The sequence below is a fragment of the Solanum verrucosum genome, unplaced genomic scaffold (assembly GCF_900185275.1).
Source record: "Solanum verrucosum unplaced genomic scaffold, falcon-dt-bn FXZP01000205.1, whole genome shotgun sequence".
Lineage (NCBI taxonomy): Eukaryota > Viridiplantae > Streptophyta > Magnoliopsida > Solanales > Solanaceae > Solanum > Solanum verrucosum.
Window position 1 is genome coordinate 2,976,683 of NW_026019950.1, and position 16,525 is coordinate 2,993,207.

General features: G+C 31.4%; 3 protein-coding genes across 3 annotated transcripts in view; all 3 read right to left on the reverse strand.

Moving 5' to 3' along the window:
* LOC125813833 (tubulin-folding cofactor B) overlaps positions 1 to 16,525 on the reverse strand; it is a 228,890-nt gene that overhangs the window by 23,324 nt on the left and 189,041 nt on the right. The gene's annotated exons all lie outside the window — the stretch shown is intronic.
* LOC125813832 (NAC domain-containing protein 86) lies at positions 1,178 to 5,498 on the reverse strand. The gene is made up of 3 exons (XM_049493301.1): positions 5,342 to 5,498; positions 4,968 to 5,248; positions 1,178 to 1,495 (listed from the first exon to the last, which is right to left on the reverse strand). The coding sequence occupies exons 1-3, from the start codon at positions 5,496 to 5,498 to the stop codon at positions 1,178 to 1,180; spliced, it is 756 nt and encodes a 251-aa protein (XP_049349258.1).
* Positions 10,344 to 13,599, reverse strand: LOC125813819 (homeobox-leucine zipper protein HDG11-like). The gene is made up of 10 exons (XM_049493285.1): positions 13,444 to 13,599; positions 13,223 to 13,340; positions 12,938 to 13,126; positions 12,386 to 12,853; positions 12,198 to 12,299; positions 11,899 to 12,111; positions 11,627 to 11,807; positions 11,270 to 11,538; positions 10,969 to 11,058; positions 10,344 to 10,874 (listed from the first exon to the last, which is right to left on the reverse strand). Exons 1-10 carry the CDS (start codon positions 13,578 to 13,580, stop codon positions 10,476 to 10,478), a joined length of 2,166 nt encoding a protein of 721 aa, XP_049349242.1. The 5' UTR covers positions 13,581 to 13,599; the 3' UTR covers positions 10,344 to 10,475.

Below are 16,525 nucleotides of genomic sequence, written 5' to 3' on the forward strand. Positions count from 1 at the left end.
ATGTTGGAGGTCTCAAGTTTGAAACCCCTTGCCAGCGAAAGCAAGGGGGTTTACCTTCTGGGTTGAGCTCGTCGCACCGGACTTGCCTAGTACGAGTTATCTCTCCTATGTGGTTTGCGAGCTATTGCATAGGAGCAGGGGTTTTACCCTGTGCGCACCCAAAGGGTAGCGGCTGCGGGTTTCCCTTGTCATAATTTTTTTTTTTTATGCCCTAGTAAATGTCAAAATATTCCATGCACTTGCCATGTAAATTTCATATCACATTGATGTTGTAGTATGATATTTCATATCACATTGATGTTATAGTCTAATATTTCGTATCATATTGATGTTTTAGTCTAATATTACATTTCCCATTGATGTTATAGTCTAGTATTTCATATCATATTGATATTAGTCTAATATTTCGTATCACGTTGATGTTATAGTCTAATATTTCATTTCACATTGATGTTATAGTTTAATATTTCATTTCACATTGATGTTATAGTCTAATATTTCTTATCACATTGATGTTACAGTTCATGAACTATGTTCAATGATTGTCACGTCTGAGTCAGGAGTGTAGGGTTCAAAAATCTTCGTTGAGAATGAAATGGTCAATTGATTCATTTGACTTTTTCCCATATAGCCTTTATTTGCTGTAATCTTAGGCCCCTACCAACAACTTACCACTATTGGTTAAGTTTAGTATTAGTCGTAGAATTAAAGGCCATACAGTAATTGCTGATTGCGATTTTAGTTTTTCGTACCTAATATCTTTGGACTATCTAGTTTACAAAATATGTACATATAATATACGTTTCCCAAATTAAAATATTTATACTGCTCTCAAAAGACATAAATATAAGAAGAGGAGAAGAGTAAATAACAACCATTTCCCTTTTATTTCACAAGTATAACACCATGACAACCTCAAAGAAAGAGGTCAAAATCTGAACCCTTAAAGCCACAAGATAAACTGATTGGCTATACAGGTATATATATAATATGACCAGTCACAAAAAACAAATAATTAAAAAACCCCTAAGTACAATTAGCGAAATCATTGTTCATAATCAAGGTAAAGGAAATAAAAAACAAAAAAGTTACATAGTTTATAATAAAATAATATGAATTATTATGGTAAGAAGAATTTTATGTCATCGATAGATGGATCGAGCTCGTGCTATGTTGTTTATAAATTTGTGAAAGCAAGTGGAGAGATGTCTTCACCTTGTTGAAAAGAAGAGTTGGAAGAACACCATACATCTTCTGTAATAAACTGCATCCATGAATCATCTTTTTCTTCTTCTTCAATACAACATGATGATGATGCTAATGGAACATCTGGAGATGGTGTTTGGTATTGTTCATGATGAACATTATTATTGTTGTTAATTCCTTGAGTTAATGGGTACTCAAATGATGGTACATTAATACTAGGTTGTCCTAGTTCTTCTATTTCTGAACAAACACCATTTTTCTTGAATACACGACACAATGCATATGAATCCTGTTTGCACAACAAAAAAAAAAGAATGTCAATTATCTATACAGGCAAGAGTTTAACTTAATTCTATATAATAATAAAGGATTGTTTGGTTAGGAACAAGGATATTTGAAGATTATAATCCAAGGATAACAGGTAACACAACTAAAAGACACTATTTTCCTTTGTTTTCTACTGAAAAATGTTTAGTGGTTATTCTCAATGAAAAAGTAGTAGTAATGTATACTATACGGAAAAGTTAGTAAGTTTTCCACCATGCATTTTCTTACTGAATTGGTTCAATGGAAAATGAGTGGGAAAATTTATGTTGTATTTTCCGTTGATTTGCGGTGGCAAAGGACTTTCTAGTAGTGTAATCACATATTCTATATGAGAGAGATATTACCAAGATTTTGGTAATAAAATTTATAATCAATTTTAAGCTAATACTAAATAACCAAACACAAGATAAATGTATTTCAAAATTTTATATTGGTATTAGTATCCTAATCCTAGCTGGTTAATTAAAACTTAACGAAACTAATGGATGCATAACATGTGTTCGAACATACAAAATCACTATAATTTAACCATGTTTTTTTATTTAATAAGTTGAATTGTTAATGTAAGATAAGTAGCAATAAAAAGTGAGATTAGTTATTTATGTATGAGCTGTCATATCTAGAATCTTTATTCTTTTCAGAGAGAAAGAGGGGTGTTATTGACTAAATCTTGTATCAGAGCATCAAACAAGTACATTTGCTGACAACAAAAGTTTTGAGTAGTCAATAATTGGGGCTTTGCTGGATTTATTTAGATATGATTAGAAAAACCCAACTATATAGCTCCCTATACAAGAGATCCTATAAAGTAGAGGGACAGATACTGAAAAAGGGAAGATCATTGTTCTTGTTTCTCTACTTGTATGAAGAAAAAAAAAAGTATAATAATTAACGATTCTTCTTGTCCCTACTCCCTTCACTATCCAATCTTACAATTTAAAAGTACAATTACATTTGAACTTAAAAATATCTTCAATGATAAATGTAGGTAGGGGTTGGGTTAAAGGGACGAAAGGGGTTCATCGAACTATTGATAGTCTTAAAAACACACTTCTACTTGACTAACTCAACTTAAATACACCCTCGATCTGTCACATGATATAACAAGTGGTCTCAAACTCTTGTAGGAGCGTGAGACTCTTAATTAAAAGCCAAGGTGAGTGTTGAAAACACTCCTAAACTTGACGAGAACTTAGGGGTGGTGTGTTTCACTCATATTGCAAGATCAAAGTTGTATTTAAGTTCAGTTAGTCAAGTAGAATGAGTGTTTTTAAGGATGTCAATAGTTCGTGGATGAAACTTATAATAATTCACACCAAATTTAGGGGTGCTTTCAATACTGTATATAATTCTTTAATAAAAATTCTATCTCCATCGACTGTGAATGAGACTTATAATAAAATTATCTCTATGTCGTGTTTTTGAACAAAAATGGACCTCACTTGTATGGTGAAGTCATTGTTAAATATAGATGTTTGAACATAGATTGGCTTATTAAGGTAAAACAGGAATAAAGTGAAAAGCAACCGACACCTTGTCACAGAATGAAAGTGGTACTTATTAATTGTGGGGGTGGGGACCTTATGCTTTTAGGTTAAATCCAAGTTATGATGATTTCAATTTTTGGTAGAAGAATCTTTGATTAGTGTTTTTATAATCAGTGATCATGAAAAATCAACAAAAAGAGAAAGTAGAATAGTACTCATGATGATGATTGGAGGCTTACAACTAGATTCAGTCATATGGGAGGATTTTACTTTTGTCTTACTATCCAAAGACAAAGTGAAACTATAGACTTTTTTTCACTCAAAGACATCTAAAACTCTGCAAGTAAAGAATATGTCTTTTTTATTTTATTTAAATTATCATAAAAGGTATCTTATCATATACTATGATATTATTACACAATAATAACACTCAAATGTGGGTCCTAAATAATATAACTTTTGAGAATTATGAGGTTTCATTTCAATTCTCATCTATCGAAGATTTGGTATTATTTGTGTTAGCAGGTAGAGACGAAACCAAAATTTAAAGTTTATGGGTTTAGAATTTTAATTCTTTTAAAGTTATTGAGTTTTAAATTTATAATTTTACCTATTCAATAAAAAAATAAATTAATACAAATATAAAATGCCAACCAAAGCTAGTGGGTTCGGTAGAATCCACACACTACAATGAATGAGCTAACTCCACCAATGTTGGCCGGAGATAGTAACTAAGTATTATTCAGTGAAATTAATCAAGATACACATAATCTAACTCGGACAAAATGATTATAGAAAAGGTATATACTATTCCATATATCAAGCAAAATAGTGTAAAAGGAGAAAGTAAGTGATAGTAAGAGACAAAAGACCTAGCTTTTCCATGCATGCCATGCAGTCCACGTTCCTCTCTTTATATGAATTTTCAAATTGTACGTAACTATCATCTTATGATCCGATATAAAATGTTTTTTCCCCTTCTTTTCTTTCTTTTAGATGAAGATGAATTTTTTTCACTTTCTTTTTTCTCATTTTTTCCCCTTGGTTGGGGGGGGGGGGGGAGGGGGGTTACAAAAGCCAAATAACATGGGTGGGCACATGGTAAAGACGATTAATCTTGTTGCTTTTTATCACATCCTTTAACTGTAAAAAGAGATTTGAAGAAAAACATGTTGAGAGCTAATGCTTTTTTTTTAATCTCCAGCAAATTTCCATGTTTTTAAAGTCAAATGCTGACACTTGTGTCTAAGTGATTTAAAAAAAATATAATCTACTATTAAATAACTGAATTTAGCAACAAACAAATTTTGTTGCTAAACAGGAAAATTCGTTGCTAATTCTACTTACCTATGAATTAGAACAAAATAGTGATGGACCAACAACAAAGTTCGTGATTAATTCTAGTGTTCGTAATTGGACTAGTTGAATTAATTTTTTTTTCAAAAAGATTAAAAGTCTTGAAAATCGTAATTAACGCATGGAAAAAGGAAAGATGTAATACAAAAGTAAAAAGAAAAACAAAAGAGAATTAATGGCATCCAAAACAATAATTATTATAAATTAAGCGATCATGATCTGAATTAAATTTCATTATGAAAAACCTTATTTACTCCTTAATGTTGTGTATATAAACTAATTACCGTAAAATATTTACCCATCAAATGTTTAAACCAAATCAAAAAATTTAACCAATTAGCCGTTAAAATTAAAATGAACATAGATGGAGTATCACTTGAATATATATAGTTAATTAATAAATGACGGTATAAAATAAAAGTAAAGCAATGTTGCAGGAAAGTTGATAATGATTATGATCATGTATTTAAGAGCCCAAATCATTTAGAATTGAGAGTAATTTTCAAATTAGTACATTCTATTTTATTTTAAATTTTATATTGGTTTGATGTAAACGAGTAAGTTAAATAAAATTAGAATAACAATACGAACTACCTGAATACTGGAGATTTCGTCACATTCTTTATCATCGAGTCGATATTCATGCATTACCCAATCAGTTCTAATCCCCTGCGGCGCTCTTCCTCTGTAATAAACCAACGTCTTCTTCATCCCAATGGCGCGATTCTGTGACGTCACTCTCCGATCTTTCCCCGTAGATTTCCAGTATCCTGCTCGAGTTGCTCTATTCGTTCTGAATCCGTTTGGATATTTTCTATCCCTTGGACCGAAAAAGTACCATTCCGGATCTCTACTCGGCAAAAACGATTTCTCTGTTTCATACATTGAAATATATATGAGTAATTCAGTAAATTGAAAACGGAGAATATGAATTAATTGATTAAGATGAAGAAATTGAATTGAACCTGCTAATTCCCAAGGCTCACATTTGTAGAGATCAACTTCAGGAATAATATCAAGTTCAATTTCCTGGCCATGGATTTTTCTTTTGAGATAATAATTGACGAGTTCTTCATCGGTGGGATGAAATCTGAAACCAGGAGGTAGTCCGACGGGTGCCATTTATACGATTGATTGATTGATCGATCGATCGATCTCTGCAAGTAATTAATTAAGCTCCCGGAGAGTGCAGCTTGCTAGCGTATGTATTGAATAAGGAGGGAGATGAACAATAACATTTGGGTGTATATATATAAAAGGGATTCAAAGTAGCTTGTCTTTGAGTCATTTATCACTTTATTCTCTTTAACAGATTCTCATAAAACGTTTCTCTCAAGCACTACGTACTGTCTTCTTGCATACTACTAGTTGGTTACGTTTTTTTTTTTTTCAATAACAATACTCTACTTATAATTAGTTCCCTATACTCTAACATCTCTTTTTGTCACAATAATATACACTGTCTAGTAGTGTTGCAAGATGAAGTCAGAATTTTAATTTTATGGGTTCTGAATTTTATAATGATATCAAGTATTAATAATTGAATTTTAAATAAAATTTATATATACAATAAAGATTACTGGTTCAATCAAACTCGTACTTGAACTTCTAACTCCGCCCCAGGTGGCAAGAGAGGCAAGCCATCACCCTTGCTTTCTCTCGTGAAAAGTTAGTTACGCAATGAGAAACATGAAAGGACGTTGTTTACATTGCCTGAACACTCTTTTTTCCCCCCTTTTGTATGCTCATGAAAAACAACTCTAATTTAGAGTACTTAATCATCTATCATAATCTTTGTGATCACTCTAATATGAAAGTACAACTTATAAGAACTTTTATCATCAAAAGCAAATTCAGGATTTCAAGACGATGAGAGCACCACAAAAAATAGATGTACATTAATTAAAGCATGTCATGTCATGCAGTAATGGTTCATCCGATATACTAACCTATAAATATGAATTAAATAAGCCTAGCTAATTGGTAAAGCTTACTCTGTGGGGGATGGTTGTGAAAACCATTTTGTGCCTATGAGGTCACATCTTCGATACTTGCAATTTTTTTATGCTTATTTTGTCAGCTAAAAACGAAAAAAAAACACCAAGAAAAGCAAAACACCCAAGTCATTCAAGACGAGAAGAAGAGCTAAACAGGGATTTCAACCCAACTTGCTTTTGTGTGTTAGGATGCCTAATTAAATATATGTTCACATTTCAATGTGTATATATATATATATATATATTTTGATTTTTTTTTGTGAAGTTAATGGGTGTATGTGACCCTCCCCCCTCCTTATCACCACGTGGGTTCTCACCTTTATTTATGATTATAGCATTTTTTTTTGTTCAATCGATAGAATTAGAAATTCTTATGGTTAATACTAACATTTTCGGCTTGATTTTTAGTTTTAGTCTTTAATTTGACTAAACATATTTATTAAGATTTGACTAAACCCAATTTTTAGTTGTGTTGAACTAATCCAAAACTTGAATGTGTTATTTAACTTGTCCAACTTAAACGAATTAGATGAATCATTTTTCCAAGTCTATTTTTGTAAACCCAACCTACCACTATTGATCACCAAGTTAAAGTTAAAGTACTCGCGATATTTGACGGCATTGAAAATACAAAGTTAAATGCTATTACTAATTATTTTTACACTAAAGTTTGAGATAATGTGCCAAAATATAAAAATATTAGATGAAGCACGAATCGGCACTCAAAGGACTAATCTTTGGAGTAAAAATGCTTCTACGACAAAATTGGAATAATTAAACACTTTAAAAAAAATTAGTATATCTTAAGACATAAATTTGAGGGGGGGGTGGGGGGGGGGGGGGAATCTTCATATTTAATGTTTTCTTAAGAAACGTATAAAAGATAAATCTGACATATAATTTTTTTAAAATAGTAAGTACTATAGTTAAGTATAATTCAATTTTTTTTAGGTGATCTGGTTTACAAAATAACCAATAAGAATATACGTTTTGTATATTTAAGTATAGTATACGTAATAAATATATAGATTTTATATATTTTGACTACTATATTGATAAATATTTCGTATATCTTACTCAATAAGTTTAACCAAAAAAATTGATTTATGGTGATAGTTCTCTTTAATTGGTTAGAATTCTCTGGCTTAAAATGCTTAGCTAGGGTATTTAATTACCTAATTAATTAATTAACTACATTTTCAATAGGTGTATAGAGGAGGTCCTCATGCTATAATGTCTCCTTTTCCTTTGTTAGCCTATTTTTTTTATGACCAAATCTTGTGGTTTTCGTGTTCAAGACGTAGCCTCCTTAATTAAACACGTACAATTTATTTGTACCATTTAATTTCCCTAAAATTAAATTGTTATATATTGAGAGTAAAAAAGAAGAGTTACTTAAGTTTAATGTGTTTTTATTATTTTATAATGAGTTATTATTTCCATTCTAACAGTTAGCCCCCCATTTTAATATTCTTTTTTTTTCTTGCTCATGTTATGTATACCTGATCTCCTTTCCTTCTGTAAAGACTAATAAAAACACATTTTTCTTTTTTAGAGATACACGATAAGATAAAATATTCGACTTTTTTCTTGCTGAGTTTTCTGCTTTAAATTAATCTTTGTTGTTTCTATTTCTAGTTTATATAATATTAGAATAATTTGTTAAATCTTGGAGAGTACATCTATGAGTGAAATATTCTTAAGAAAAAATACACATCAAGCTTGAAATAAATTTTGTGATTTTCTTACTTATTTTATTGTGTTTGGTATGCCAGTAATAAAAAATATTATTTTAAAAATATTTGTATATAATTTAGGCAAACAATATGGGAGGTGAGTATATATGGAATGGGGGTGAAAATATGGTGTATAAGCCTATGTAAGAGGATATATATAAATAATATAATCAATGTGGAATGCTATTTATTGAACTAGTTTTCCCTATTTACTTTCACTTGGCAAGTCATTTCCTCATTTTTAAGAAACTTGTTTTTCTAGAGATAACATTTTCCAAATTTTTTTTACGAAACGATCATGAGAAAATAAAAATAAAAACATTTTCCTCCTTTCCGAACATACCCTAGCTATATTCCAATAATTTTCAAACACTTCTATGTGCATATATAATACATATTCCTTATGAAGTAAGTTTTCCATTGAAGATACAACAAAAATTTCCATGTGTACTTCTATTTTAGTACATATCTTAAGGTAGTTCAAGTGGAGTTTTCCAATACAAAAATTAGTTGAATCCAATATCCCCATATTTTCCATTAGGGACATTCTGATATGAAATTCATGTATTGTTATCCTGAGAAGGTATTAGTTAGGAATTAGTTGGGATATCATATTCTCCAAATTTCTAATAAATGCCCAATAGTGGACATTTTATATATAGTATATTTGACAATATTGCACCGGATGGTGTGAACTAGTAGTCAATATAATGAGTTGCAGGTCATGAAGTCTCTGATTCAAATTTCAGTGGAGACAAAAATATTAGATAATTATTTTTCCATATATCCAAATCTTGATATATATTCGCCATGAGAAAAAATCACGTCCATTAAGATATTAATAAATATAATATATAGTTTACTACACTATTCCTATTTAATAAATGTCTCTTGAAAATGAAATACTATAAAGAAGATGGAATATAAGAGTATAGTTGGAAAAACATACTCCCTCCATCCCATTTTAATTATATGAGTTAGTTTGACTAGAAATCATTTCATTAAGGTAAAATGACATTTTAAAGTCAAATTGTTACTTCATATAGAAATGTGTCATTCTTTTTGGGACTGACTAAAAAAAAGTCATATAAACCATTACTTCAAATAGAAATGTGTCATTCATTCTTTTTTGGATTGACTAAAAAAGAAAATAAGTCATATAAACTAGGACATTGTTACTTCATATAGAAATGTGTCATCCTTTTTGGGACTGACTAAAAAAGAAAATAAGTCATATAAACTATTACTTCATATAGAAATGTGTCATTCTTTTTTGAATTGACTAAAAAAGAAAATAAGTCATATAAACTAGGACATATGGAGTATTAATTTTTTATCTTGAATTCCTAAAGTGATATTTATTTTGAGACAGTTTTACATTAGCAGCCTAATAGATACCTCGTGAAATTAATAGATGTGCGCACAAATTGGCCAAACATATTGAAATATAATTTTGAAAATTTTGAAGTGTTACTTTCTGAATGCCCCACAAGTTGTAGGGGCAAGTAGCATTCAATTGTGTAATGGTCAAGTGCCATCTTAAACCTGAGAATAAAGCTGCCTATCGACACCCTTGGGCCTAAAAAGGGACTGCCTTGTTCACACAAGCATTTAATAATAGATCTACCAACAAGTTTAATCTCACTATAATGACATTTTAGATCTGTTTTCCTATGCTTTTTTATATACAATTTTCTACCACAAAGGCAAGTAGAACAGTTGGGAATTGAGTCACCCCACCCCCCACCCCTCCTATATATATATATATATATATAAGGGGTCATTGTTTTGGCCCCCACATTTCTGGACTTTCAACTCTTGGACAAGATGGTCTTTATTCTCGCACGTTGGACCACAATCTTGAATACAATATACATTTACAGAAAATGGAAATGTAAAAAAAGAATATTCAGTAAGACTGAGAAATTGAAATTCAGTTATGTAGAAAAAGAAAATAAAATTCAAACATACTTGCATTAGATTGATAAAATAAAGTTCCAAGTACAGAAGTCAATACCCGAACCATACAATTGTCTTAACATAGTAACAATTGTAAAACACTTCTTATAAAAGACGATTCTTGTATGGTGCGTTCTTGACTCCTCTTTTAAGCAAAATGAAATTCGAAGAAAAGAAAACGAACCCCACAATTCAAATATGCTAACCAACCCCCTCCCCCCCCCCCAAAAAAAAAAAAAAAAAAAAAAAAGACTATGAGTTGTGAAATGTCATAAAGCTGTGACAGAATCAGTAGAGTGAGCAGTGGCAGAGGTAATGAAAGAAGCATTGAAAATTCCCAACTACTTCTAAACAGAAGCAGAGAGGTAATTTAAATGCTGAACTGATGAGATTTCAAAAAAATAGGATCAGGAAGTGGAGCAATTCAAGGCAGATTTAATTTGGTGAACAGTGCTGCCAATGAGATTATTCACAGTGTTCACTGATTCTGGACTCATTTTTGCTGATGGCAAACTGCTAACTAAAATTTGGAACACTACTGTTATAAGTGAACCTCCTGACCTGCCTCCTCCTATAGTACTTGCATTTGAGCTGCTGCTACATGATGCTGCATCCGTGTCTAGTTGTCGCCCATCTGGCGATATTGTGAACCCCGAGGGTAGTAATGGGATATACGTGGGGTCCTCACCGCTCATCGCTATGTTGATAGCTGGTATATCTACTGGACTATACACTACCAATGCCCCTGATGAGTCTATGCAGCTTTCTTGGAGTATCAGCATGTTGTTTTGACTAGTGTTATAGGCCTAAAAACATGTAACAGTTTCCTCAGAATCAAATGTAATTTTAAGGATAAAGTAAAGATTAATATATTTATAGTATGGCTTTTCATCAATTTACCCGTAGCACGGAAATGCAGTTCCCTGAATGAGAGCCATTTGCTATATGAGCTACCTCTTGCACTGGATTTTGGTTTGAAAGAACATCCCACTGTGAACATAAACAAATGAATTTCTCAAATTAAGAATGCGTTTCATATCGACTCAAAAGACATGTATAATTACATGTACCAAGTAATCTCAGTTGACATTTGGTTAGGATAATAGTAAACAGAGAACAGAAAGTCAAGGGAAACTTTTCTACATTTCCCCATTAGGCACAAAGTCAAATGAATCTAGAAGGATAGTCAATTTGCACAGACCTGAGGTCGAGTTCGTTCGTCTCTGAAGAAATTGAAGACATGTTGTGGAGGAATTGGTAGCCAAATTGTGGCAGCTGCACTAATGACTACGCCATTGGGCTGGCCGGGGTCAGTGCACTTTTGGAGTGTGGCTCTGACTTCAAACTCATTCAAACCGGAAATTGTGTTCCATTGGTGTCCATTCGATGGATTCACGCTAGCACAGAAATTGCTCACCATCCTTCGTGCCAGTTTCATCATGCTTCTCTTCCCATCAGGCGATGGAATTGCTGCTTAACATAACATTACACATTAATCCACCAATTTAAATTCCCAATCATATCGGGGGGGAAAAAGATTAATTTTGATATAAGTTACCTCCACCGTGATCATGAGACGGGTTGCTATTAACTATGAGACAAGCATATCTTTCACAAACTCTTTGAAGAGTACCAACCCATCTCTCAGCTCCAAATGCCAATCCACTGTGTATAAGATCTCTATATAGCCTATGAATTAAACCTTTCTCCTCCACTTCTACATGTTCCACCCAAGTAACCTATTCCACAAATAAAGTTCATAAATCAGTCTCATAATTAACGACGAATGTAGAGCTTATAATGTTGATTATTACGGGTATCTCGGACAACCTTGGAATAACCATTGGGCATATCTTGTATCAAGCATCCAGATGGAAGCCTATGAACTTTGCAAGAAGTGGAAGAAAACTGATTTTCTTGAGTTATGTCATAAGAAACATCAACAATTGCCCATGAGCCTTGCTCAATCCGCTGGCAAAACCGTAGGAAACACAATTGTCGTGTTGGGACCAACGGCGAAAGCACTTGCAGTTCTTCATACATCTGCATCATGTAGTTGTTTTCAGCCTAAAAACAGATGTATTTTCAAGAAAAAAATCATCTTCGTTAAGTATATCGTTATTCTTTACCAATTGCAATGTACTAGTTCTGCTGCCCATTACACCAGATGATATTACTTCGAGCGTTCTAGCCTTCGAAACAATTGTAGGAAAAAATTCATGCCATTTATTCTACCAAACAGAAAATAGGGAAAAAGATCAGAAATGTCAATCAACTCTTTCCATTTGCAAGAAAAAATGTGGTAAGAACAACTAACCGCATCCATAAACACCTCGACCAATGCTAAACCATTCATGACCACAACACCTGAGTCCCTAGAAGCCTCAATCCGAACATTAGGATTTTTCAAATGACTATTGGCCCTCGGGAAAACACGATCATAGCTGTCGAAATTAAGTACATCTCTTCCATCAATTGTGGACTTCATCCACAAAGGTTCATTAGTTTGCACCAATCTAATTAGTTCCTCCATTGCATTACCAGCAATATCAGCCATAAGTGACTTATCCATGTCCGATAAATTCAACGTAGCATAGGCAAAACTGGGCATATTCGACGAACTTCCAGGAAGAAGATCGAGATCAAGATCAAGGGAATTAGGGCCATGGCCAATAAAACTAGACATGGACAAGTCTAGTGAAGATAGATGAATAGGTTGCACTGGTGGAAGTTGTGAAATTGGCCTCCCTATATACTTAGCAGCAATACTAGATACTTTATCAAGCTGCATGATGAAATGAATAACTACATCAAATCAGTGAAATTGAAACATTAAATTAGGGAAAAAATTAAATTAATTAAAATAAACCTCTTCTTTTAATTGCATGTTTTCAATTCTCAATTTCTGTTCATCAAAATATGAATCTTCAGTAACTGGAGGACCTCCACATGATGGGCAAATCACATTCTTCAAAGCTTCTCTAATTGCTATATTTTCACATCGAATTTTATCATTCTCTGCTCGAAGCGCACAGTTATCTGCTCTTTCATGTTGTGCCTAAAAAGTCCCAAACCAAAACACACAATACATCAGTTGAAAAAAAAAAACTGGCAATCCTCCGAGATAAAAGAACAGGGTAAAAATTGAACAAACCTTCATTTGAGTTCTTCTATTTTGAAACCAAAACTTAATCTGACGAGGAGCCAAACTCAAATCTCTACTTAACTGCAATCTCGTCTTCTCATCTGGATGTGGACATTCCTTAAAAATACTAGCAACACCAAAAACTCAACCAAATTAGTTTTTTAGCTACAGATTAGAAAATGCAAAAAATGCATGGCGAGTACTGTTGTACAGGAATTTCAATTGCTTACGCTTCAAGTTTTTGAATTTGATTAGCGGTGTGACGATGATAGCGCTTTTTCCTCCGCTGAGAATCGGAGCCGTCGTGAGGATCGGCACCGCCACCGCTGCTGGTGCCACCACCACCGCCGGTGCCGACGTACTCCATTGATGAGAATTATACTTTTATTGACTCTCAATAACTAACAAGTGAGTAGAAGTAGAATTTTTTTTAGCTAATTTCATCACACACACAAAAAAAAAAAGAGAATAAGAAGCAAACAAAAATCTTCAATTCAATTCACTCAGACCATTACTACAACCACCAATATTAAATACTACTACTGAATGGAGAAATTACCATATAGTAAAGACAACTCACCCCAAAATAAAATATATATAAAAAAATTAATTGTTGTAGTAATTTATCACTAGTAACGAGGGAGATAGAAAATGATAGAACAGGAAAAAGGAATATGCACAAGTGAAGTTGTTATTAGCATAGTTCATGGAAAAAACCAATGGATATTTATTTATTTGGTAACGGACGGAATATCAGAAGTAATATATTATAAATTTGTGGAGAAAATGCTGCTAAAGATATAAATATAGAGGAAAATTTGGGGAAGTTATAATAATTTAGAGAAAATTTTGTGATAGTTATAAGGAAGAAGATTGAAGAAGAAAAATTATCATTATCTAGAGTATAATATTATTTTAATTCTATCTTATGTATAAATTTATCGATAGATATCATTTAAATGACTTGACGTATTAATTGGAGCACTAAATACTTTTCGACTGCTAGTGGTTAGTCATTACTTACCCTAAGGGGCTATAGGTACACACGCTATTTACAAAGTGCTTTAATTATAGGACGCTGTGTGCGTATTGACTATTGTAACCGACGGATTAATTGTCTGATCATTCCGAGATACATTGTAACATTTTTTAAAATTTTATTTTTGGGTTATGTCATTTTATTTTATATTATTAGAAAAATCGAACTCATTGTTAAGAATAATTTAAATTACTAAAACGGCTAAAGGGAGAATTATATATCAAAGTATTTTTTTCTAATCTAACTCAATGTGAGATATATGTTTTAGATCACTGATTAATTCGAATTTGTATAAGTTAAAATTCATTAGATAAAAGTATTTTATATCAGGGTTTCTACGCATAGGAGTGGGAATTAGAGAACTTTTAATTAGAAGTAAATTCAAGAAAGAAGTTTATAATTCATATATCAACTTTTAGAAAAATAAATGAGTTTACAATAAGTACAAAAAATGCACATATTTATGAGATTTTTAATATATATAATCTGGACAAAAGTTATTGAATCAAATACGAGTTCATATCTATGTTGTATACATCCTAGCTCTACCTCTTTATTTGATGACAAAAAAAAACTTATTCATTGCATTACAATCCACGATGACAAAATAAAAGTAGTTAAGATCCATTGTATCGAAGGAAAATAATTAGTCCAATTTTTTACAAAACAATATGCAAATTATAGCATAACTAAAATTGTATTATTAAATACAAAATCTAACAGTATCGTTAAGTATGTAAAAAAGATAAATTTAAATATTAAAAAATTACAAACGGTAAAATTGGTGCTAGATGTACAACAGAAATTAGTAAGGTTTCTTATTTTTATTTTTTATTCTTTTCTCGCAAGCTTTCATTTTTTTTACTTCTTACTAACTCGAATTTATAACCTTAAAATTAATTAAAAGTGAAGAGCGTTTATCATCTGAACAACACCCCTTGTCAATTAATCTATTTTCATGTGTTTTCCGGGCAACTTTCTAAAATACCAAGATAATGTTTCATTAGTCATAAGAACTTCAAAATAAAGAGATTATTCAAAAGATCTTGGATCACTTTCGGGAAAAAGTTAGTTGAATTTCCTTGATATATAGTGTTTTGAGTAAAATAAAAATAAAAAATACCTTTTTAAATAATTATTTAAGTCGATCAATAAAGTCAAAAAGTATCAAGGGTCAATATGTCGTGTGACTTCATGAAATTTCAACTATGAAAAGTATTTATTATTTTTAATTGTTATTTTTTCATTCGATATTTATAATAGAGTCCGATTAAATTTAAATTCACACCAGAAAGTCTTATATTAGAATAGAACACTTCCTAACAAAGACAACTCTACATTCAAAACAATTTGAATCAAGACCTCTAATTAAAAAAAAAAAAAAACTTACTATTCCACTGCAACTCTCGTAAAACCATATGAAAAGTATTGGTTTAGCAGTTAGTAGTAGTATCAGACTTGCAGTGGCGGTGCATGATTGCAGTATGGGGTAGCGACCGCCCTGCTTTGACCTTCTATTTCTTACCTTTTATTAAGGGAAACTCTGCCTTCCAAAATTGAACTAAATTGTCAACTTCATTTTAACCAACTCAAAAAGTACAATTCACTAGTGATAATATTTTCTCCCTCTCAATATATTTAATTCTCTCAATTTTATTTTATTTTATTTTAAAAAGTCAAATAATATGAATTTTAATTAATAGTTAAAATTTATTTGCCCATCATATTTATATATCCTTAAAAATATATATAATAATACGTGAGATTTAAACGATAATAGATATTATTTCGATTGATGTTGATAATATACTGACAAATAAGAAATTAGGATAGCCTAATCCTGTCCAATTCCAATGATATAAATGCTAGAGATATTTTTGGACAAATTCAGCTAATACAATAAGCTAATCGAACAAGTAATGAATTTGCAATAGAAATTGTAATATTTTGTTAAGTAGAATTCGTTTCTTTTGTTATTTTCTTCTTACAAAGTGATAATCCTACAAATTTATAGTAGGTGATTTCTCAGAAGCTGATTGTCCACTTTATTTATTTTATTTTAAATTTTTTTCATGTCTATTAAAAAATTATTGAATATAAAATATAATTTACTATATTATCTTTACGTACAAACAATTTTTCTCTCCGATGGTTGTCATCATTCCAATATTTAACTGCTGTCTTTTTTATAATCAAACAATATTAGTATGGGGTAGTTTGACAGCCGGTTAGAGATATGCCTATTGTAGTAGTAATAATATAAGAATTAATTA